This window comes from Globicephala melas, chromosome 3 (genome assembly GCF_963455315.2).
Source record: "Globicephala melas chromosome 3, mGloMel1.2, whole genome shotgun sequence".
Lineage (NCBI taxonomy): Eukaryota > Metazoa > Chordata > Mammalia > Artiodactyla > Delphinidae > Globicephala > Globicephala melas.
In genome coordinates, this window is record NC_083316.1 from 100462558 (window position 1) to 100487248 (window position 24691).

Genomic DNA, 24691 nt, shown 5'->3' on the forward strand with positions numbered 1-24691 from the left:
GAAATTTTTAATTATCTTCTATTTGCATGCTATGTAATCTGTCTCTCTTTAAATTTTTAGTCCATCAAAATCCAAACAGAAAAAATCATCAAAAATGTATTCAAAGATTTATAAGCAGTGATATTCATTGCAGTATTTTTTATATGAAAGAAATGTTTTAAACAACCTAAATATTCCAGATAGGATATTGGATAAATGATGAAGCAACATCCATATGATGGAATTTTACAGAAAAATATTCATTATATAATATTGAATTAAAATGTATGATACAAAACTGTTCCTGTAATTTGGTACCAACTTTGAATTTTGGAGAGAGAGAAAGAGAAATAGATAATAAAACTAGAAAAAACTGTGTCACAACTTGTTTTTATAGTAATTATCACTCAGGGTAGAATTATAAGTGGCTTTTATTTTCTTTCTTATATTTGTCACTTTTTTCCAAATTTCCTACAATAAACAAACTTAACTTTTGTCAAAAGGAAAAATGATAGATTTTCTTGAAACCAAAATTAAGAAGAAAATCTTTGGTATGGCATTAATCGAGGAAGTCTCCGTCCATTAAAGATAAGCAATCACACTAACTAAATGAGTCTCAGTTACAACCAGTTTCTGCGTTAGGAAATCCCAGTGTGAGTAACTGATGTACACAGATCACAGTCCAGTGTATGCAGTAAAAAATCATCACTAACTCCCTTTGAGAAGGGTGAGTATAAATTATCTTTTAAAAAAAAATTGGAACCACAAAATGCCAATCTCCGTCTTAAAAAAATATAAATAAAGTCAGCACTGTATTAAAATAGATTTAATCACATTTGTTTGTGGCAAAGAAAATTGCTTCTCATGCATATAACCTTATCCCTTTGGCTTCATACACTTTCCCAGTGGCAGTAAATTGTGGTATTGTCAACAAGAGATTATGCTTTTTCAAGCATGACAATCTCAAATTTTAAAAATAGACTCCTAGAATATTACCACAGCCTTTCTTCAGGGGGAGTCATGTTAGGTGATAGTTTATTTTGTGCCATGGTAACTTCAATTAATATATATGTAATGTTTCCTATATGTACCAAGCACCATGCCGTTGGATTTTGTGTACATTATCTGCCTTATGCCTTAAAACAACCTTATTGGATTCTGTTGTTTTTATCCCCATTCTATAGATGAGGAGAATGAAAAAAGAAATCTTAAGTGGCTTGCATGTGGTCTAATGGCTAGTAAGAGCAAAGGCTGGATCTCAACTCAGGTCCTTTGGCTTTGGGACCAGATTCTGGTTTTCCTCCATTTGTGTAGATAATTTGTATAGCTTGTTTACAGTGGCACGGTTACAGCTGCAGAAGTCCTTTTTTACAATTTTATCTCACAATACGTTGTGATATTTGGAGTGTCTTAACACAGCTCGTATGAAATTCATGGAATGAAGAAAGGAGCAGGAAGAACATTTAAAATTTGTAAAAGCCAATGTCTTTGAAATAATGACTCCGTTTTCTTCGTGTATTGCATTTATGAGCCCCAGTCATGGTGCTCTACAAACAAACATAAGAATTAATAAGATTTGTTAAGATGCCCTTTTTTTGCTTAGACTGGCAAAGGGGAGAATAGTATTTTCAAATGACCAAAAGAATCATTAAGACAATAGTCTTCATAAATCATTCTCAGTATAAAACAAAATTTTATGTCTTCTCAAATTGTCTGAGTAATTGTTTCATACCCCTGATTTCACTTGCTTATGTAAAGCCTAAAGAGGAATTTCAGATATCAGTGAAAAGGCTGACTGCACTTTTGGAAGAGCTTGCCAAAGAAAAGGAGGAAAGGATTGCACTGCTGTTCTGAGACTTTAAGTCAATAATTGGGCATCCGGCCTTCTTTGTCCTGAGCAGTGTTGCTTATATGTGCCAGTTTCTCTCTTCAGCTCTCACAGCAGGCTTCTCATAATTTTGAAGCTATTGGGACAGAACAAAAGAAAGTGCCATTCCTGGGACTGGCTGGGTGATAGTGTAGTTTGCTTGGCTGGACTAGAGGAAAATATGGAAATTAGTGACCTATGTGAAGAGCCATGTCAAACATTTGCTTCATGTTAGTATCAGTCTTCAGATTGTTATTTCAAGCTGATAAGCATTTTTAATGACCTCAAGTACAGCAAGGCATTCCAGCAGTGCCTTCAGGAGAGCATTCCTAACTACGTAGAAAACGTAGAAGCCCATTAGGACTGCAAATTCTGCCCAGCCATCCTACATCCACCGCGACCACTTATGTAACAGATAACCTGTGGAGATGCTGAACTTGGAAGCATTACAAGGCTAATATTTTCACAAGGAAGACTGTTATTGAACAGTTTTCTAATGGATTCAGCACATGCAGGTTTTTCTACATCAAGCAGGCACTTGAGTGTGTTCTGGTTTTGTTTCTTCAGTAAATACCCTTGGAAAGGACAGTACAGAGGAAAATTCCTCTCTGGGTTTATTTTAGTTTCCCTCTGCCCCTCCTATAGATTCTTAAAAAATGAGCTCCATTTGACTCGCAATTTGTGTCCTTTTACTGGTTAAAATTACCTTTAAGTGCTCCAGAACCACAGGGTAGCCAGCAGTTTTTAGTGGTCTTCTGGAGTGGTAGATCTTTGGGTGATAGGAATTGATTTTCTTCCTCTTGACACACCAGGTCTCGGAGGGGGCAGCTATTTCATTCCCTGATTGTACCTAGCAGAACCGGCCACGGGGAGCATGAAGGTGAAGGCATGAGGGACGCTCAGGGAATGAGCAGGGGCGTCCTCGGATGGGCCTGCTTTGCTGTCCCTTGAGAGAGATGCTTGCTGGCGAAACAATTGAGACAGAATTGTCTCAAGTCAAAGTCACCGCCTGTGTAACTTGGGCGGTTTTATTCGAACATGAAGGTTCAGATGGTCTCGTCCAGGATCCCAGCAAAGCTCTTGCCCTCAGGTGCTTGGGGGCTCCGGCCTGTTTCGCATTGGTCACTGGTTCAGTGGGCTCTCTGATACTTTCAACATCAGACTTATCATTTTGTTTCTGAATCTTTCATGTGACTTTTGGTCAAGGAGTTTTGCTACGGAAACAACAGGAATCATAGCATTAAGGCATTTACCAAGAAAGAGCACATTTGCCTACGCTATGTTCATTCTCCATTTTAAATGTTTGCCCTGATACAGATCAAAAAAAAAACAAAAAGCACTTTTTCAAAAAAGAAAAAGCTCAGCGGTTCCTACGAATGGTCATGAATAGGCATGCTGGTGAGGGGGCTCCTTCCACAGGCTGTGTTATCGTTTTTCCACGGTTTACTTTAAAAAGGGGAAATATTCTGTTGACTTTATTGTTTCATTGTCATGGGGTAGAAAAAAGTAAACAACACTGAAAGGGTTATGATTGCAGATGAAAGCAAACTGAAAAATCTTTGAATGGCACAAGCATTCATCTGTTCTCCAAGGACCTTTGAAAAAGCTTAACCAACACAGAGCTCCACAACCCACAGACTGACAGTTAATGTGATTTCTGTGACCCAAGGGTTGGAAAGGGAGTGTGTCCTTTATGGAGTCAGGGGTCATGGGGCAATGAGCCATGGTGGATATTCATATTCAGAAGACAGAGAACATTAGCTCCTGAGTCTGAGTTTAAATCCTAGCCCTTGCATACGTTTACATTTTTTAAAAAAAGAAAAGGTCTCCCTGGACCTCAGTTTCCTCATCTTTAAAATGGAGATAATAGAACCTTCTGTACAGGGTTACTCTGAGGTCCAAATGAGAAAAGCCACATGAAGCACTGCCCACTGCCAGCACATATTAGACACTAGGTAAATGTTGGCTATTATGGTTATTGGATACCTTCCACTTTATTATTTTTATAAATATTATTTAATATATTTATTTCACTATGAGTGAAGTATCAGAGAAATTGGACAAAGAATTATTTAGGCCTTAACCTATTTAATCAATTCTTAGATGTATTTTTTTTTCACATTTTACTATCTCTAGATTCTACATTTATCTTACAGTAAATGACAATATGAGATTATTGCTGGCCATCCTTTTACATTTGAACGTGTCAAAAACTGGAGTGAATCTTATAATTGATGGCACGTTAGAGTTGATAACCTATGATCACAGACAAAGCTGCTTCCTTTTGAACTTATGGCTGTAACAAAACTGTAGACATTTTATGGATACCAGTAATAAACCGGTGGCATAGTTTTCAATTACATTTTTAATTGGACTGTCCAGCAAATCTCATAAATTACATGCATTAATTGCCACTTTAAATAAATTGCATTGCCTTTAAGAACGTGCAAAATACAACATTAAAACAGGTCACCAAAAGAGCAGAAAATCTCAAGAGGAGGAAACAAGTACATGAAGTAGGTTTCAAGTCGTTAGATGTAAGTTGAATGGGTAGGTGGGTGCGTGGGTGATTGGGTGGAACGTCAGTTGCAGAGGCATTCTGTAAAACAGAAATAATACAGAAGAGCCAGCCCATCCGTGGGACTGCACTGGATGTTCTCTGAAAGCAATGCCTATGGGAAAATGAAGATCTGAAGTTACATTCTTCCTTTAACATCTTCCTGATACACACACACACACACACACACACACACACACATACACACCACGCACACACTGGTGGGGGGCAGAGGAGAGAACCCGCGGAATGTCTAAAAGATAAAAGAAGAGGTGGGCATCGTTGCATATATATCTATAACATGTATGCATTTACAAGGGCCTTCTTAGTTGGAGAAAATAGCTGTATTTGTTCTGTTCTCCTTACTAGATATTTGTCAAATAAGTCACTGTTTAAATTGTAGGACTGTGGATCTCTGCTGGAATGTTCTCCAGAATCAGAGCAGAAAGCATTTCTCAGAGACTGGATGCTAAACATGCTTTTACCCAAACCAAGGGATTCTAGCCGTCTCCATGTCCCTCTCAGAAATCCTAAGTGGACAGCCAGCCCATCCCTTTGAGCAGTGCTTCTGTGCACCGTATCGTAGGGGAGATTGTCATTTCCATCGATTTCTCAGTGAACAGGCCAGTTGCATAGCTTCTTATTAAAGTAAATTGTCCACTGCAGAACACAAAACTGAATTGGAGGGGCTGGGCAAAGACGTGCCTTGTTCTGAACAATAGGATAAACATTCTTCCTTTATGTAAGTCTTGCATGTTGAATTGGGTAAGAGCCTTAATTATAGGAAAGAATTATCCATGACATCGTAAGAAAAGCAGGCAGGTTGTCATAACAGTATGGACTGCACCTGACTGGGAGAGTCAGGGGCCAAGGCAACTCCTGCCTCACACAGACCTTGCCCTGTTCTCCCAGGTCATCAAGCCCCTGCAAAGTCCAGGTCTCTAGATTCTTCCCAGATTTCTACAAAGGGAAAATTCCTAGTCTTAGGAATAGTATACTATTTCCTATAACTCCATTACTGTAAGTTATTCAGTTATATTCAGTTATTCGAAACACTGAATTATAATAAAGGGCATTTTCTATGCATGTGGAATAGACATATCCACTATAATATTTAATTGAGTCTGAAAAACATGAAAGTATGCCTGACAAGAAGGTACATATAAAACGTTTCTGAGTATCTTGAACTCCTCTGAACTTTACTTGCTAAAGAGAGAAGCTGCTAGAGTATCAGAGAATATCCAGTTGTCTTCTTCAGTTTTCTGATTTGTAAAATAATTGAATTGGATCATTCCCTAAAATCTCTGCCACTTCGCATTTTTAACATTTAATATCATGGGGGTCACCACAAACTTGACAATGACATTGAAGATGGCAGCACTGTCCTTTTCACCAGTAGGGGCCCAGCAACCTGCCCGCTTGATGTTTCTGTGTCTTAGGCATTGACTTCTAACCAGTTGGTCATGTCATTGATCTTGAGGTACACCCACTCATCCAGATCTTTTCAGGAGTTAAGATCACATGGTTCGATCATCTGTCTCCAGATAAAAATATTTCGGTTTTTTCCCTACCTAATTAGGAAAAATAAAGGAAGTTGTTGTACCTTATGCATTCGAAACATCACCTGCTCTGGTCCAAATGTCACTCCCAGCTTCCTCCAAGTTTGCCTCTGAAGAAGAGGATTAAGCACATCAGCCTATCTTATCGTACTCCTACCTCCCAACCCTAGCCTCCAGGCTTTGCTCCACCTCATTCTCTAGGGACGTGGAGGGTTTCACTTCCTACAAGGTCTGTCTGCTTTTGCAGCTAACACTCACCATGCTTTCCCGGGGTGCATTCTTGGTCGGTTGTAGGTATTGATTACATTTTCTCTCCTTGCTCTTTAGAGGGGTTACTCCCTGCTTGCTCGTGTAAAAAAAGGTGTGGTACAAATATTCAGTCTCTCCCTGATGTCACTGATGCCTTTATAAACAGTGCCCTGTTCCCCACATGAGGGGAGAAACATGAAAGGAGCTGGCTATTTTTATCCAGCATTCCTTTAGCAGATTAGTTGGCATGTTCAGAAGGTGAAGGCAAATTTAATCCAGGAAAATATAAAAGTTCATGACCAGTCCAAGCAAATAACTGGAAAAGAAAATCCTTTAAAAGGCTAAGGAGAGGTTCAAGGCTATTTCAAACGCATGATCATCTTTTTAAATGTCAAATTCCACCCACTAAACTTCATGCTGTTGTTTTTACCACTCTCATATTTTTTTAACATTATGTTTAATTTTTCTATTTTAAAACAGTGAATTCCCATCCCCGTGCTTTCTCCTGAGGCCAAACGTAACATGTAAATACCACAAAAGACTCAGTGGGTAAAATGCAAACAGATTATGACAACACACACTGACTGTTCTGTGTCTTTGCTTTTGAAAGGTTGTGTTCAAAGCTTTGGGTCCCCTTCCTTTAACATAGAAGAAGAGAAAGATTTATCTGTTAAAACAAACAAACAAAAAAAACACCAACATTTGGTCAGAAAAATCAAGAGGGTCCCAGTTTTATTTCAGTGTGGTTATCTTATACTTAGCAACTTAAGATGTTGCCTCTTTTTTGTAAGCTGATTGATTGTACGGTATGGGATTAGGAAGGCATGGTTGAAGCATGATAAACTTAAAGTAGAAGCTGGGTATCTCAATAGTCCAAGGTTTTACAATAATATTCTTGAAGCCTCCAGATAATATAACAAAGTAACAAAAACATTGCCTTGGACTCAAAAGACTGGGCTGGTTCCAACGTTGACTGTCTCACTGTGTGACTGAGGAGGTACTCAAACTTTCTGTGAATCAGTTTTCCCACCTGTAGAATAAGTAAGCAAAACAAGAGCGTTTCTGAGATAACTTTCTGCTCTTCAAATTCTCAGAGCATTCTTCTTTCATTAACTTTAGTCAGAGATGCAAGAATTTTCAGTTCATACTGAATGGAAATGTCCTCCTCGTAAGGTAAGCTTGGCTATATCTAAGCTTCACATGTTGGAGTTCTGTTTTCCTCTGTCCTTATATTAGACTTCACTACGTGACAGTCTATTAATTCCAGCCTGTCCTTGTGTTTAATAGGAAAAGATTCTGCTGTGGCTTCTTCAGTTCATGCAAGAGCAGGGCATCTCACTGGATGAAGTAGACCAGGAAGGCAACAGCGCCGTTCATGTGGCTTCCCAGCATGGCTACCTCGGGTGCATACAGGTACACAGGCCCTGCTGCTCTGGAGAGAGAAATGAGTGCATCAAGTAATAAAACAAAACATGGGAATTTTGTTCACTGGGAGAATGTCTGGATTAAATCAGCTTTTCCTCTTATAGTGGATCGTGAGGAGTCAAACTGATACGTTTGTATTTCCAGAAATGCACACAAACACTGGCATCAGTAGCTGTCTGGGTTTCTCCTGGAGTGTCACAGGATGTTGAAGGGGACACTTCTTGCCCTTGCAGCATTACCTTAAAACCCCAATGCTGAGGACAATGAAGTACCCCATGTTCTCAAGACAGCAGGAAACCACTACCAGACTGACATCGCTGAGTCCGTCACATGGAGGGTGCGCCCTTCCTGCTGTCATTAGCACACTTCGCCTTCCCAAATGTCTGAAACACAGGACCGAATTTTTAAGAAAGAATGAGAAGAATTCCTCAGAGTAGCAAGCAGGAGGCTTAGGAGAGAGAGTGGTGTCATTTTCTTCTCCCATTCTTTGTAGTAGGACTGAGCTTCCCCAAAGCATTCAAAAAGTCCCAGAACTGATTACAGGAGGCCCTCGATATTGGTCCCCTCTGCCCGTGGGCAGGCTCAGCAGGGCCTCAGTTGGCCAGCCGCTCCACCCAAGAGCCTCCGGTGGCCTCATCCTTTTAGCCCAACGTACCCTGGGAATATTACCATGTCCTTTGTGTGCAGTGATGTAGAGAGGTTGGGGAGCAGAGCCACAGGAGGTGGGGAGGCCCTTCCCCCTGCCCCAGGCCACTTGGAGGTACATCCAGGAGAGCTGCTTAGAGAGCACAGGGTTCCTACAGGAAGAGGGGTTGGCCTCTCGTCCCACAGCTGAATGCAGAGCTGCACAAAGCTGAGCCACACCCAGTGCCGCCATCCTAACAGCACATAGTGGGAGGCCCTGCGAGAGTCCTCAGAAGCTTGGGGCACACATGAATGTGAAAACTGGGTATCCATTATATACAATAGTTTACATCTGCTAATCCCAAACTCCCAGTCCTTCCTTCTCCCACCCCCCTGTATAGCATAGGGAAATAGTCAATGTCCTGTGATAAACCATAATGGGAAAGAATATTAAATTAAAAATGTCTCTGTGTATAACTGAGTCACTTTGCCGTACAGCAGAGATTAGTACAGCATTGTAAATCAGCTATACTTCAATTAAAAAAATTTTTTTTTAAACTGGATAGGCTTTTTTACCTAGAAAATGTAAGGCCCTGACTGACAAAACGAAGAGAGAAGAGAGCTGAAGAGAAGGAGGGAGAGTGACAGTGTGAGGAGAGGAAAAGCTTTGAATTGGAAACAGAGTTTAGAATTGACCTGGAATTTAATTTATGAACATAAATCATAATTACCAGAGTCCAACCAGTTACACCATTCTCATCATTGAAAATGACCCAACATCTATGGATTTGTTCCCACATCTGCCTGAGATGTAGGAAAGGGTGATTGACAACGTACGGCTGAAGGCCATGATTAAAGAAAATACTTTTACCTCACCAGATTTATACAGTTCAAAGTATGCGTATGTAAGAACTCTAAGAAAACAACACTCTTTTTCAGCCTTATTAGGTATTGTTTCTTTTATTCCAAACTCAACGGGTACTTACTGAGGTCCTACTGTGAGCAAGGTAGACTGTATCTCAGAGAGAAAACTGGGAAGTGAGAACTTGCTCGGGAAGGTAGAGAGGACTCAGGGAATTCAAACAATGTGGAAAAGCAGTAAACGTAAGAGGCAAGAGATTCATAAAACCGGAAAGCAGAGGTCACAGCGAAAAGCCCTCTGCAGAGTCTCCTCACATGCAACCACTCTGTGGAAAGCCACGCTGATAGGAAATATTTCAAGTGTCTGGGAAGTTTCCCCACTGTTGTTGGCGAAGCGTGCATCTTCTAATTTAAGACACCAAGTTGTAAAAGGAGTGATGAGAAAAGAGAGAAATTTAAATTTTTACCAGGATCTGCAGAAAGATGAAAGGAGTAGCATTACTTTTTGTGGAGGAAAAATAATTAAATGAAGACTGAAAACTTCATTTTTCCATGTGACAAAACACTCTATATTTAATAGTATTGAAGTAGACTGTTTTTATCAGCCAGTAAATGACTGCAACCCAAAGAAAACCAGCTGATATCACTAATTCTGTTTGAGATCTTACTTATTTTCCTTCTTAATATGTGAGGAGAGGCAGTCTGTCTTTTCAGAGTGTTCGTCTCTCCACTTAACACAAACGATATTTTTGGCGCTAGACACCATGGATGTGGAAACTTGAATAATCTTGGAAGCGGGTCTATCCACTGGGTGTGAGAATAAAAAAAAAAATAGGTACAAAGAGATTGAAAGTAGAAAAGGGGGTGAGCGAGGACCTTTATGAAGTGAAGAGGGGAACTGAGTATGGAAAACATTGGAAAGATAACTGCAGAGGCCAGAGTCAAGGGGAGCGATAATAGTGCGTTTATGCTGAGCCTCTGAGAGCTCAGGGTGAGGTGATCTCTGCGACACCCTGTGACGTGGGTGGCAGTGGCCTTATAGCACCTTTTGTGGTGAGTGATCCTAAACCGAGAGGAAAATGAAGCTCCTTAATGACGTCTGAGTCTAAGTAGTCTAGGAATTTAAAAATCACAAGTATTTCTTGTGGAAAAAACATTTTCTATTACTAAAATAAATCCAGAGGTCTACAGACTGATCTTGATAGCGTCAAAAAATACGGCAGACTCTGACAGTTGATTAATGTGGGTGTAACAGCTTTCTGTGGGGTCTGTTGTCATCACAGCATAAAAACAAGAGAGTTTTGATTTTTTTTTTAAATTAACCATGTCCGGGAATTCCCCGGCGGTCTAATGGTTAGGACTCCGGGCTTTCATTGCCAAGGGCAAGGATTCAGCCCCCAGTCAGGGAACTAAGATCCCACAAGCCGAGGTGCAGACAAAAAAAAAAAAAAAAATTAACGATGTCAACCGTGCTCCATAAAATCTCTCTCCCCTCTACTAATGGTACCCTGGCCAGATTCCTTAACTTTTTGCTTTTGTTTGACTATTAACAAATTTACTTCAAACCAGTTTAAAAATCTCAGTCTTATTTCTGGTTCAAAGCATTCTCCTCCCCAACCCAGATCAGACTCAGGGTGAGAGGGACTTGGTACGGGACGGAGGCATGACTGGTTTTTTACACACCACCTTAGCTCCTATTCCCCTCTCTCTTCTGGGCTCCGGTGTTGGGGACAAAGGGGAGGTATGGAGAGAAAAAGTCAACTGTCTCTTTGCTTTACTGCCAGAGGTCATGGCATCTCCCTGAAAGTTGTCTTGCTTCTTTAGCTCACTATGGTTGGCCACTGATGCCCTCTGGGGAAGCCTTCAGAGGCTGAATCTCTGGTGGGCACGGTGGGTGGGGACTTCAGAGGGTCCTCTAGAGCCTTCCCACTGATACCTGAGACAGGAGATCTGGCCCCGACCTCACACCCTTCTCCGCCATACAGTCCCCTCCACCTGTGTTGCACCCCACCGCCTCCTGTTGCTAAAGAGCCCTCTCCTTTTTTTTCTTTTTAATTTTTTAATTTATTTTATTTATTTATTCTTTTGGTTGCATTGGGTCTTCGTTCCTGTGCACGGGCTTTCTCTAGTTACATCGAGCGGGGGCTACTCTTCGTTGTGGTGCGCAGGCTTCTCATTGTGGTGGCTTCTTTTGTTGCGGAGCATGGGCTCCAGGTGTGCGGGCTTCAGTAGTTGGGGCACGTGGACTCAGTAGTTGTGGCTTGCGAGTTCTAGAGCACAGACTCCGTAGTTGTGGTGCATGGCCTTAGTTGCTCTGCAGCATGTGGGATCTTCCCGGACCAGGCAATCGAACCCATGCCCCCTACATTGGCAGGCAGATTCTTAACCACTGCGCCACCAGGGAAGTCACCCGAGAACCCTCTCCTTTTTAATTGGGTGATAACAAGCTCACAGCAAGCTCCCTTCTACAACGTCTGCTCAATATATGGGACATACCCTTGCCATGGCACGTGGTGGGAATGTGGGCCCTGACATGACAATTCTCTCCTGTTCTTTTTATTCCTGATTGGGTAGGTTCAGCAACAGATCATGTGCACTGCCCAAGTAAATAGGAAAAAGTAAACAAAATTCCTTCTTTTTCTTATGGGCATCCCCAACTTCAAGGGCCCACCCACTGAAAGGGACAAAGCCTCTCACCACAGACACTGCCCTGCACACCTCCTAGAGGAAAGGACTCTAAGGAAGAAGGAGCCTCCACCCCTTCCCAGTCTCCTTCCGAGGCTGTTGTGAGATTGATAATAGTGGGATTGGTTGGCTGCATCGTTGTAGGCTCCAAAACGAGGCATCTGACACTGACCACTGAAAGCTCACCAGAGGCTGTCCTTTGTGTGTGATGGTACTCCTCAACCCAACCGTGTCCCGCTCTGGGCTCTGGTGACTGGTTTTGGAACAACAGGAAAAGTTCCATTCAACCTTCTGTTACAGTCATTAAAAAATACGGATGTTTACGGATGGACCTAGAGAATATCATACTAAGTAAGTCGGACAGAGAAAGACAACTACTATATGGTATCACTCGTATGTGGAATGTGAAAAATAATACAAATGAATCTATATACAAAACAGAAACAGACTCACAGACATAGCAAACAAATTTATGGTTACCAAAGGGGAGAGGGAGGCAGGGGGAGGAATAAATTAGGAGCATGGGGTTAACAGATACTAACTACATCAAATAGATAAACAACAAAGACCTGCTGTATATAGCATGGGGAACTATATTCAGTATCTTGTAATAACCTATGATGAAAAAGATCTGAAAAAAATGTATATAAATATAACTGAATCACTTTGCTGCACACCTGAAACTAGCAATATTGTAAATTAGCTGTACTTCAATTCAAAAAAATAATAAATACGTAACGTTTAGAGGGAGGTTCTGATATAATCACATGTCTCCGCATTCTCTGACAGACCCTGGTTGAATATGGAGCAAATGTCACCATGCAGAACCACGCGGGGGAAAAGCCTTCCCAGAGCGCTGAGCGCCACGGACACACCCTGTGCTCCCGGTACCTGGTGGTGGTGGAGACCTGCATGTCGCTGGCCTCCCAGGTGGTGAAGCTAACCAAGCAGCTGAAGGAGTGAGTGACCTGTTCGTTCCACGAGAACCAAGTCTGGCTGCTCGTCGTTGTGCTTAGGTTTCAGCCAGGTCTTTGGAAGGCTCCCTCCTGCTGGTCTTACAGGAGTTCCCTAGTATCCTCCTCGTCTTCTTTTCTTCCTCCGTCCCAAGTCCTCATGGCCAGCATTCATGCCATTTCTGCAGAGGCAAAATGATATTTAAACAAAAAAAATGCAGAGCTAGCTTCCTAAGCGGAGAACTTAAGCCACAGTGGACAAGGGAAAGGAGCCTCTCTCTGTGCTCACATCTCAGGGTCAGATGACGTGGCAGGTGCGGAAAGCACACGTGGGCATCATCCCAAACTTCTGTCCTTAACAGTCTAGCAAATCATCAAAAGCAAGAGAGAGAGAGAAGGGCTAGAGATGGGCCAGTTTCTCAGTTTTCTCAAAAAGAAAAAATGTATATTTGGGAAATTACAGACAGGTCACCTGGTAAATATCACTGGCAAATTTATTATAAAAATTAAGCAGACGATTCATGAATCCTCAGAATTTAAAATCCTCAGAATGTAAACTTAGCGTGATGTTACTTAAAACACTCTTTGTCTAGCTAAAATCAGTTCTTTTTTGATGAGATGATTCAGCTGGTACACACTGCATACCTAGATGCCAGGGAAGCATTTCTGGAAGGCTGCCATGATATGCTTGAAGAAAGGAGGACCAGAGGAGAGGCCATCTGAGGGGTCTCCAGCAGGTTGGAGGATTAAGGAGCTGATGCTCGTCTGAGGGGACCAAGGTCAGCCCTTGGAAAACACATCAGCCAAGTGACAGCTGCCATACTAGGAAGGGAATCATTGAACATCAAAAATAGTCCTCAAAGTAATGGTGACAGATTAGGAGGACAAACCTTAAAAATTAAATTTTAAGGAAAAAAATGAAGTTTTATTTTAAAATTATAAAAAGTATTTTTTTTTCTTTCCTTGTGAAAAAAGACCTGTGGTTGGTAGGAGGCCTTAACTGATTAGAAGTGTAATTCATGCAACAATATGACAAGTCCTGAGATCCTCTGGTTCCTCGCTAAGCTCGGGGAATTGTTTTCTCTCTCTGCTTCTATCCTCTTGCCTTAGAGGTAAGAGTCTCTGTACTCCTCTGCTTCTCCCCCTGCCAGTACCTAGAATACTCTCTTTAATGAATTTAGGCTTTTACTAGGAAAAAAAAATAAAATTTAAACTTAAAAATTAGAACGGTTCCTTTCCCTCCAAGAATCCTCTGCCCAATTACACAAGACTCCCCCGGGGCAGGTGAGCTAAGCGAGCCTGAACGTCTGGGGAAAATGCACACAGATTCGTAACTCAGTAAGTTATCTTGCTACAGCGAACATACTTGTACACGTCTTTATGTACATGTACTGGTGTTTCTGAAAAGTTCCTAGAAGGGGAATTGTCAGAACAAAGTGCATATGTATTTAAAATGTGGATAGATCTCGCCACTGTCCTCCAGAACTGTTGTACCGGTGGACACTCCCCCCAGTAGTATATGGACATATCCACCAAGAGGAACTTTAAAATGGTCCAATGGAATGTTTTTTCTTAAGGTTTGTACTCAGAGAAAAGATCACAAAACCTTCCACTGTCTCTTACCACAGAGTCGGAGAAGCTTTCATGAGTTATAGTATCTGTTTTATTGGTAGAACTCTTCAAGGTCAGGGTCTTGGCTGCTCTCTGTGTTGATGATCCTGGGATAAAACACACATGTATGCTAACAGACAGCAGTTCTTCCGCTGTCTCCAAACTGAATGCTGTAGACAGTTGTAGTTAGGCCAATGACAAGATGAAATATGACAAGTTATGTTGTAGACCCTAGTCGTGTACTTACTCTGCGTCTCAGTGAGGTTGGCAAAACTAGAAATGAACAGAGAAATTCACTTAGTCTATCCTCAGTACACTGTACCCTTCAGGTTCTAGGGCATCAATAACATCAAAAGGTGCAGGACGAAGGACGGAAAACACTAGTTTTTCAGCCCAAAATTGTTGAGTGGGAGACAGTCTTGAGTGCCTTTTCCTACTAGAATATTTTTACCAACCGTTTGGAGTTAATAAACATAGCTATTATTTAGAAATGGCAACCTTCAGCTCTCTTGGAGATCCTGATCTACAGGCGTAGGTATTATGGGTTGAATTGTGGCCGCATAAAATGATGTGTTGGGGTCCTAACCCCTAGTACCTTGGAATGTGAGCTTATTTGGAGATAGGGTCTTTATAAAAGTAATCAAGTTAAAATGAAGTCACACACACACACACACACACACACACACACACAGTGTATTTTACTTTCCTTAAGTAAAAAAAGAAAATTACAAAATACAGTGTGCAGTATAATCTCATTTCTAAGAAATCCCTCTCTCTCCCCCCAACCCCGCTCTCCCTGCCGCCACAAGCTGGTATGATACACTCCAAAATGTTACTCACTCTTTCTAAATGGTTTGAATTTTTAAAGTAATTGTATTAATTTAGCCATCAGAAAAAAACTAAGTTAAACAAAGCTAGCAAACTCTTTCCATGTTGGGTAAAAACAATGAAATAACTTTTTCAATAAAGAGAAAACAATGTATGGTAACACTCGATTTACTCTGGACATAGAAGCGTATTATCAGAATGTGCATTAAAGTTAAGAAAACACGTCAAAAGCCATAGGTTACAGAAAGTGAAATCTGTTTAAAAAACACATTAATTATTACAGAACTTGGAAAAAGGAAAACTGATTCTGATTTTAGAGGAGTAAGCAGTATTTACCGAACTCTGCAGTATTAGTGTGGTACCCGCCCCCCACCCCCCGCCGCAAACTGTCCCCCAAAGATGTCTATCACATCCTAATCCCTGGAAGGTATGAATATGTTACCTTACATGACAAAAAGGGAATTAAGGTTGCAGATGGAGTTAAGGTCACCCTGGATTATTGGGGTTGGTCCAATCTCATCACATGAGTAACAGTAAAGAGAAGGCAGAAAAGGAGATCAGAGAGACTCAAAGTGTGAGAAGGACTCAATCTGCTCTTGCAGACTTTGATGAGGGAGGAAGGGGCTGTGAGCCAAGAAGTGCAGTAACCTCTAGGAGCTGGCAATGACCCTCAACTGACAGCAAGAAAACAGAGACCTCAGTCCTACAACTGCAAGGAACCGAGTCTGCGCCTGATTTGAATAAGCAGGACATAGACTTTCATCCTAGAGCCTCCAGAAAGGAATGCAGACTGTGGATACCTCGATTTTAATCTGGAGAGACCCATTCTGGTCTTCCGACCTACAGAACTGTAAGATACACATGTGTTGTTTTAAATCACTAAGCATGTAATAATTTGTTAACAGAAGTAGAAAATTAATACGGTTAGCATCAAAACTGGTAGCAGCTCTCGTGAGCAGGGATGAGGAACTAAACAAATGAGTTACAAGTGTTCTTAAACGGACTGCCGAATCTTAGATACTGGCTTGAGGAAGCCCAGTCTTCTCCTTGCCAAATGTCACTGCACATACTCAACAGCTGTCAGCTGCCTAAATTTAATTCTGTGAGAACAGATTTGGATAATAACCTTCCATCAGCCCCCAATACTCTCCTTTTCTCAGAAGTGGTCAGTCTTAGTCCTAACATTTCATCCCTAAGACCTAAGAAGTCTGTGATCTCATTTTTCTCACTTATTCTGTGACTCACATAATGAAAACTTAATTGTCTAAAGGAGGAGCCAGCAATCTTTTCCCTAAAGAGTCAGATAGTAAATATTTTAGGCTTGTGCACCACATGTTCTGTGTCATAATTACTCAACTCTGCTTTTGTAGCGTGAAATCAGCACTCGATAATATGTAAATGAATGTGTATGGCTCTGTTTCAATAAAACTTTATTTACAAAAACAGGTGATGGGCTGGATTTGGCCCATAGTCTATAGTCTATAGTTTGCTGACCCTAGTCTCAAGAATGCATACAAAATAAAAATACGTAAGAGCACTCTACTTTTCCCACTTTGAAATTTGGAACTGCATGTCAAGTTTTTTAGAAAAACATTTAGTGAAGGGTTAAAACAGATGAAGAAAGATTAAAAGGAAGTTAAACTCCTTTTATAGGGTTCTTAGATGTCAGAGTGAATTATGACACAGTCAAGAAAACTATTTGGAGGCAGTTAGATAGACTGATGACAGAAATCACAAGTATGAATGGAGAAAGAAAGGACTCTATTCTCTAGATTCTAAAAAAGCCCTCAGAAAGGACTCATCAACTTTTAAGTATAATAGATGAGCATGTGAAATATGAATATATAAAAATGTGTGAGCATGTGTCTAGTATACTAGCCTGCTAGGGCTGCTGTAAGAAAGTACCACAAACTGCCTGGCTTAAACAACAGAAATTTGTTTTCTCACAGTTCTGGAGGCTAGAAGTCTGGAATCAAGGTGTTGACAGGGTTGGTTCCTTCTGAGGGCTGTGAGGGGGAATCTGTTCTGTGCCTCCCCCCTAGTTTTTGGTGGTGTGCTGCCAATCTTTGGCATTCTTTGGCTTGTAAATGAATGAATCACCCTAATCTTTGCCTTCATGTTCACGTGATGCTCTCGCTGTGTGTGTCTGTCTCTGTGTCCAAATTTTCCCTTTTCTAAAGGACACTTCATACTGTATACTTTCTACCTATATACACATATATTAGGGAAACTTTTTCTATGTCATAGATATTCAAATATATTATCATTCTTAATAGCTGCCTTCACAGAAATAACTATAAATTATTTACTCAGTCTTATTGATGATCATTTAGGTTGTAGTTTTTTTACTCATGTGAATAATGACTATCTTTTGGGGTACTTTTGAGTGCGTCCTCAGGAAAATGTCTAAATTATAAGGATGAAGATTATGCACATTTGTAAGATTTTTAGATTTATTGCAACTTATCGAAAATCATCATGAAAAAAATGTATACCTGTTCATTTATGATAGTAGCAACGTGTCAGAGAGCTTATATATTTTGGTTTGTTTTTCCCAGACAGACAATGCAACGTGTCACACTGCAGAACCAGCTCCAACAACTTCTGGAAGCCCAGAAATCAGAGGGCAAATCTCTCCTTTCTTCGCCCAGGTAATACCAGGAACGTTGGTGGTTAGAATTCTTAACTGTCTTTAATGTGAGAGCCTTCTTTTGGACTTTCTTTTAATATCTTTTAAGAAGATAACAGAAAACATTTTATTCTTATAAAGAGGAATAAAAATGAGCTACCACATGGAGAAAGGCACTGGACCTAGTGTCAGAAAACTTGAATTTATCTCTGGCTGTGCCATTTCTTCTTTCCAGGACTAGAAACAAGTCACTTACTCTTTCAGAGTCTTTTATTTCTTCATCTATGGAATGGAAATAAAGATATGTAGGTTCATAAGGTTGTTGAAGATGGGATTAATTGAGAAAATTTGTGCAAAATTAATGTATAAACAATAAAACAGTAGTTTATTGTAGTTTTGTAAAACTATTTATTGTAGTTTTGTAAAACTACAAAAGAATAAATTTTGTAGTCAAAGCAAAAGGTATGAGGCATACTATACTGGTTCTGGTTGCCACCATGGAATGCTTGTAGATTGCTTGAAACACATATTCATTATTCTTATTTCAGTCTTAGTGATTTGTAAGTTATTAGTGGCATTTAAGCCATGCGGTGATTTGTGGCTGAGTTATTTTAACCCAGTAGGAAGTCATCTCATATGTCCTTCATCCTCTTTCAGTTCACCCTCCTCCCCAGCTTCCAGAAAGTCCCAGTGGAAATCCCCAGATGCAGATGATGAGCCTATAGGCAAAAGCAAACCAGGAATCCAAGAGGGGATTCAAGTTCTTGGAAGCCTGTCCGTGTCCAGCCGGGCTAGGGCCAAAGCTAAAGACGAAGATTCGGATAAAATCCTACGCCAGTTATTAGGAAAAGATATTTCAGAGAATGTGTGCACCCAGGAAAAGCTGTCCTTGGAATTCCAGGATGCTCAGGCTTCTTCTAGAAATTCAAAAAAGACCCCACTGGAGAAGAGGGAACTGAAGTTAGCCAGGCTGAAGCAGCTGATGCAGCGGCCACTGAGTGAGTCTGACACGGACTCCAACAACTCTGAGGACCCCAAGGGCACGCCTGTGAGAAAGGTTGACAGGCCCAGACCACAGCCTGTCGTGGAAAGCGTGGAGAGTATGGACAGCGCAGAAAGCTTACACCTGATGATAAAGAAACACAGCTTGGCATCAGGACGCAGGTTTCCTTTTAGTATCAAGGCCTCCAAATCTCTGGAGTGCCATAGCCCGTCCCCCACCTCAGAGAGCAGCGAGCCAGACTTGGAATCCCAGAGTCCAGGCTCAGGAACCGCGCCCCCAAACCAGCCCTCTGGAGAACTCCCTCAGCCCAGCCCTGACAGCACAGCTGCCCAGAAAGTGGCCACGAGTCCCAAGAGCGCCCTCAAGTCCCCATCTTCCAAGCGCCGAACGTCGCAGAACTTGAAACTCAGAGTTACCTTTGAGGAGCCTGTGGTGCAGATGGAGCAAACTAGCCTTGAACTAAACGGAGAGAAGGACCGAGATAAGGGCAGAGCCCTCCAGCGGACCTCCGCAAGCAGTGAACCGGGGGATCAACTGAAAAGGCCTTTTGGAACCTTCCGATCCATCATGGAGACGCTAAGTGGCAACCAGAACAATAATAATAACTATCAGGCGTCCAACCAGCTGAAGACCTCCACTCTTCCCTTAACCTCACTTGGGAGGAAGACCGCAGACGGTAAGGGAAATCCAGGGAGCTCTGCTAGCAAAGGAAAGAATAAGGCGGTGAGTGCTATTTGGAGAATATCCTTTTTATTCCTTTAAATTAATTATATTGTTCCGAACACTACAGATTGTTGCCCTTGGCCACCTGGAGGGCATCCCCAGGAGAATTCCAAAGGATTCATGAAAAGCCAGATTCATGTGTTTCTAATGAGATATGTCGTGTTAGGGTACATTTTGAAAATACTCTAAGAGAGAAAGGTTAAATCACAGGAGATTGTATTCTGGTCCCTAAATTTCCCTAAGTAGTTTTGATCCTTGAGAATTAGGAGTCATAGACAGGGAGCCATTTCTACAAGATTAGACTACTAATTGATGTGAAATCAGGCCCTTCTTTGGCACTGACTCTGCCGCAGGAAGCCTTCGTTCTCCTCACGTGACTGGATAGTTTATTCTCGAGCCCAATTAAACAGCACATAAATAGAAACTCTGTTTCTAAACTACTCAACTTTGGAAGGACCTTTAGAATGAATACACCACAGGGACCCCCTCGTTGGCGTTTTACGACACAAGCCCCCAAGGAAGCTCTAGTGGTCTGAAGTGCTTGCCAGTACGCAGGGGACAGCAGAGTATGCCATGAACTACATTGTGTAATGGCATTTGTTGTAAAACGATGCACTATAATCTGGATTTAAATCCAGTGAATAGGAGATACAATCATCTTTTTAGGCAACATTTCCTGCATGTTCTGTGCATGCCATGCCCTTAAAAAAACATGGTATAGGAGCCAAAATGTGAAACTCTCTGAGGGATAGAAGGGTCCAGAATATTCCTGCTAACCAGAGTCACACCCGCATCATTTACTATTTGCCATAAGGTGAAATCCCATTCCAGTGAGGTCTAAGAACTGTGCAAATTCTTCTTTGCAATACCAACATCAAGTTTTAGTGAATGTCACTCGAATTAACTGAACACACATTTTAATTACACTGATTTCCACCGAGTTGTCTTTGTTATTAAAAGACTTTAGCATGTATTTGCTTCAGCTAGAAAAGTCACACTTGTGCCCCAAGCACCAGGCCTTTTGGATTAAATATGTCCAAACTTACCTTGCTGGAGTAAAACTTTTCCAGGTGACTTAAGGGTTCCTCGCGCACAAGTCAGAGATCTCAGCAGTTCCCCAGGCTCCTCAAAGTATGTCTGAAGCTTCTACCCTTTAATCTGTCTCCTGCCTGCCTCCTGTTTATTGAGACTTGTGCATGTGCTGAGCTTGTCGCATGTGTTCAGATGACTTTTAATTGCACCTCTCTAGGAGATGTACGACAGCTGCATCAGTCTTTCCTCTAACACGCTGATTGAAGAGCATCTGTGTGACTCTGCACGGTACGTGGTGCTAGGGTTGTGTTGCTCAGCAGTGCCATGCCTTCACTTTGAATTGCATGATCTTTTACACGCCAGTCCTGGAGCACCTTTCCCAGGGGCTGACACCAAGGAAGTAGAAAATTACAACTCTTTCCCCAAATAGAAGAAGGCAGACTTGTAACTGGGCCTTAGAAAGGGAGCAAGTACCCTGTTGGAGGGGCTTCAGTCCAGCAGCAGAGGGCAGAGGAATCTACTCAGATCACAAACATGCTGTGCTTCCCAACTGACCTTGGCTTTCAGTCTTTGTTTTAATGGAGTCCAGTACCAAGTAAGTATAGAAATGAAATTTCCTGCCGTGGGTAGCATGAGTCAACCTCCGATCAGAATCAGAACTTTGAAACAGAGCTGAGGTTTTCCTTCATTGCTGGTTATAGACTGAAAGCTCCTTTAGTCAGCAGTCTGCTGCCCTCAGGAGAAGTGAGGTCCTGCCATGCTCTACCTCAGTGTTTGGAACCGCAATTCTGGTCCATGAGCCGGTCTCTGAGCTCCCACCAACAAAACAATGGCCTTTCTCAAACAGAATGTTTGTGATTCAAAATGTATGCATGGCGTATATAAAAGGATCATCTCCAGGGTCCCCAGCGTCTCAGTCTCCTCTTTGAGCAAAGTCCTTCTTCAGCATAGCTTTCCTTCGTCCCCCAGGGATACATACAACTAACTCCCTAACAGAGCAGGAAAGAGGAGAGGGCTAAGAAGAGAGCAGTTGACAGGGAGTTAAGTCAGTGAGTGCCTCTTGACAGATTTATTTCAGAAGAGTTAAACCCCCAACACCCTTTTAAAAGAGACTAATCATTTAAATTAAAAGAAAGCTGTGGCACGCCTTTCAGCACCCTTCCAAAATCCTCCAAAACATTTGTGTGGATGTGTGTGTGTATGTATATAATAGTTACAGGTACACAAATACAAGTGAATGTGTTGTGAGTGTAAACGTTAGTTCAGAATTCTAAGGTGTAAGAAACGTCGCTTTCCTTTTTTTTCGCCTCTAAATCACGTTTACTCTGCTCCAGGTCTCCATTCAGGCTAGAGGAAAAGTAAATCTCAGTCATTTTAGGGGGTTCCCCTAGGGGTCTCATTCATTCCATGAGTTGAAGGAAGCACCTTGGAGCTTCAGTATTTACTGGTCACCAGCATTCCGCTTGGGTCAGGCTCAACATGCTGCCTAAGTCTGGGCTGTTTCTGGCCACACTGGGGCAGGGCAGCTTGGCCAGTGCTAAAAGCCCAGTGCCTGGGGTGGGAAGGAGATAGAAAAAAATACCCTTTGCCTTCCCAGACGCTGGTATTGGTCCACTTCTGTTTCTTCCAACCTATCTTCCCCACCCCTCTGCGTCCCCATCTTAGGTTCTGTCTTCTGGTGCCTGGAAAATTCTGCTTTTGTCCTTAAGTCACCAAAAATACCCTGAGGCAAGGAAGCACAAAGGCTTGGCAAACTCCTTGGGAGCGGGAAGGAGAAAACCTCTCATTTCTTCCAGGTTCCTACAGCACCTGGAAACAAGACAATTAGTATCCCAGTAGATTCTCCTGCCAGATATATTTCATCCTGTCTTCTTACAAGTAAGAGAACAAAGCTGACAGTCTACTATAATAGGATTGCAAAAATCAGAACACAAAAGGAGGTTATGAGGTTACTCAGACATCCCACAACCGGGTTAACACTTTCCTACTCAGTTTAAGGAACAGTCCTTCTGAAGGCTCAGTTTTGAACCTGTCAGATTCACTGGCTTTATGTATTAACAGAGTTTTCCTTCAGTGATAAACAGAAACCCCAAAATTATAATATTCAATGTAGTTAAATAAACATCCAGACCCCTTCCCCTCCCTACCTTATAAATTAACTTATCCCTTATCATGGCTGTCGTTTGGCATGTGTTCTGTGGAAAGTGAAAACCCACTAGTTTGTCCATGGCATATGGGGGAAGGTTTCTCTGATTCATCATCACACAGAGGCAGGGAGAACCAGCCCAGTCTGTTCCTTAGATAAAGCAAGGGTAGATGTATCTAGCTGAGATAAAGATTCCTCAGAGAGATGAACTAGCATGGGAGCGTAGACATGAAAAATACCTAAGTGATTCTGGTGCCTGCTTCATTTTGCCTGTGGGACCCATAGAAAGGGCATCCCCCAGAAAGATGCAAGAAAGAAAGGAACCCAAGTGTCCATCTGTCAGTGGTGTCTTTAAATCTTGGCCCAAGAATTTGCTTGAAGGCCACATGGTTCCTCTTGGGAGCAGGGACTGCCTGGGATCATATAACTTTGGAAAGCAATGGCAGTCATTGGGTTGGAGTTGGCTCTAAGCATTATGCTGCTGGTGGCCCTCTCAGTATAGCCCTGGGAGAAAGAGTCGGGCAGTGGACCCTTGTTCCAGGCCTATACTGGAATCACATTTTAGTTCCTAAGATTTTTTTTTTCCCCTAGTAAAGGAAAAATAGGGACAATAAATACAACACTTTAAAGAATGTCAGCTCTGTGAGGGGGTTCTGTTTGCTATTTATTTTTCAAAATTGGTCACAGCTTGATAGCAAAGAATCTAAATTTCTTTTCATTGCCCTTTAAAATTAGATTCAACTCTATTACTCCGAATAGCTGTTCCAGTGTGTTTCAACTGTGGAGGATGACTTTGTTTATAACAAGCAGATTTATCTTTACTTTTCCTTATAAAGGACAAGTTGGTCTTGAATTTTTACAACTCCAAGGGAATGTTTGCAGTTACTTATTTTAAAATGCCAGTAAGACATTCATTTCCCAGAGCTTAAGTCTATCCAAGATCTGTAACACTTGAAGTGAGCGTCGATTCCAGTTACTGATAGGCAGAGGGCATTAACCCCTGGCCACCACTGGTCACATCCCCTTTGACCACAGAGGCACTGTAGCCTGAGGGGTTAGCATCAGGAAACCCCTAATCCTAGCACCAACATGAGAGTAGACTCCTTAAAAAGACATTAAGCAATAAACACCATTAGTGTGGGTTCTACTGCCAAGGAATTAGCCACACTGGGAATTATACATCCGGACCCAAGAGCTAGTAGCCCATATTTTACATAGATGTCAAGATTGTTCAACAGCCACTTCAAAGAGAGTGGTAGGTTTGGCCTGAGTTGATGTGAGGGTATGTCAGTGGTCATCTGCTGTGCCCAATAGGAGGTCAGAGTTCAGGGTACCCCTACCACCAGCGCGCACGCACGCGTGTACGCGTGCGCGCGCGCGCGCACACACACACACACATTTCTGTCCTTATTGTCAGTACATATTACTAAACAGAAAAATGAGCAAAGACATGGAAGACATTGGGAAGGTAGAGGTGAGGCCCTGGCTGAAACCTGTCCCAAGTCAAGCATACCCTCAGCCCCACCGAACAGCATTTCCAGAATCATGATGGAAAATGCAGTCAGCACAAAAAGGAATCCCTGGTAAACAAAGGCATCTTTGCCATAATTTCTCTGGATATAATCAAATAACCACATTTCAATCTTAAATTTTTGATCTTAAAGTATTTTCATAGGCTTTTTAAGGATCTTGAAGGGATAATTATATAATTACCTAGTCATAGGTATGTTACCAAGCTAGCTGAGAGTATGTTGATTGCATAGTTCTAGAGTGAATCCCCTGGAGCAGACTGAATCTTACCAATGTAACAGTTCAGAGAAGTTTGTTAGAATGCTAGTACTAAAAGGGCACTGAGTAACGCTATAGACGTTAGAGTTTCTGCCCCAAAACTGTACTTTCAAGTTCTAATCTCTGATCTAAAGTATGTTTTTCTGTGTTTTCGTGTCTAATATACTAGCTC

The 24691-nt window shown here is 41.7% G+C and overlaps 1 protein-coding gene across 6 annotated transcripts in view; it reads left to right on the forward strand.

Annotated features, from left to right (window-relative positions):
- SNCAIP (synuclein alpha interacting protein) overlaps positions 1-24691 on the forward strand; it is a 150202-nt gene that overhangs the window by 117990 nt on the left and 7521 nt on the right. For 5 of the 6 annotated variants that reach the window (XM_060295453.1, XM_060295450.1, XM_060295454.1 and 2 more), the window contains exons 7-11: positions 7499-7624; positions 12596-12765; positions 17757-17849; positions 18485-19553; positions 20803-20873. In XM_060295453.1, the coding sequence (XP_060151436.1) occupies positions 7499-7624; positions 12596-12765; positions 17757-17849; positions 18485-19553; positions 20803-20873 (1529 nt within the window). The remainder of the gene's footprint in view (positions 1-7498; positions 7625-12595; positions 12766-17756; positions 17850-18484; positions 19554-20802; positions 20874-24691) is intronic. The other variant, XM_030869795.2, reaches the window with a different exon arrangement.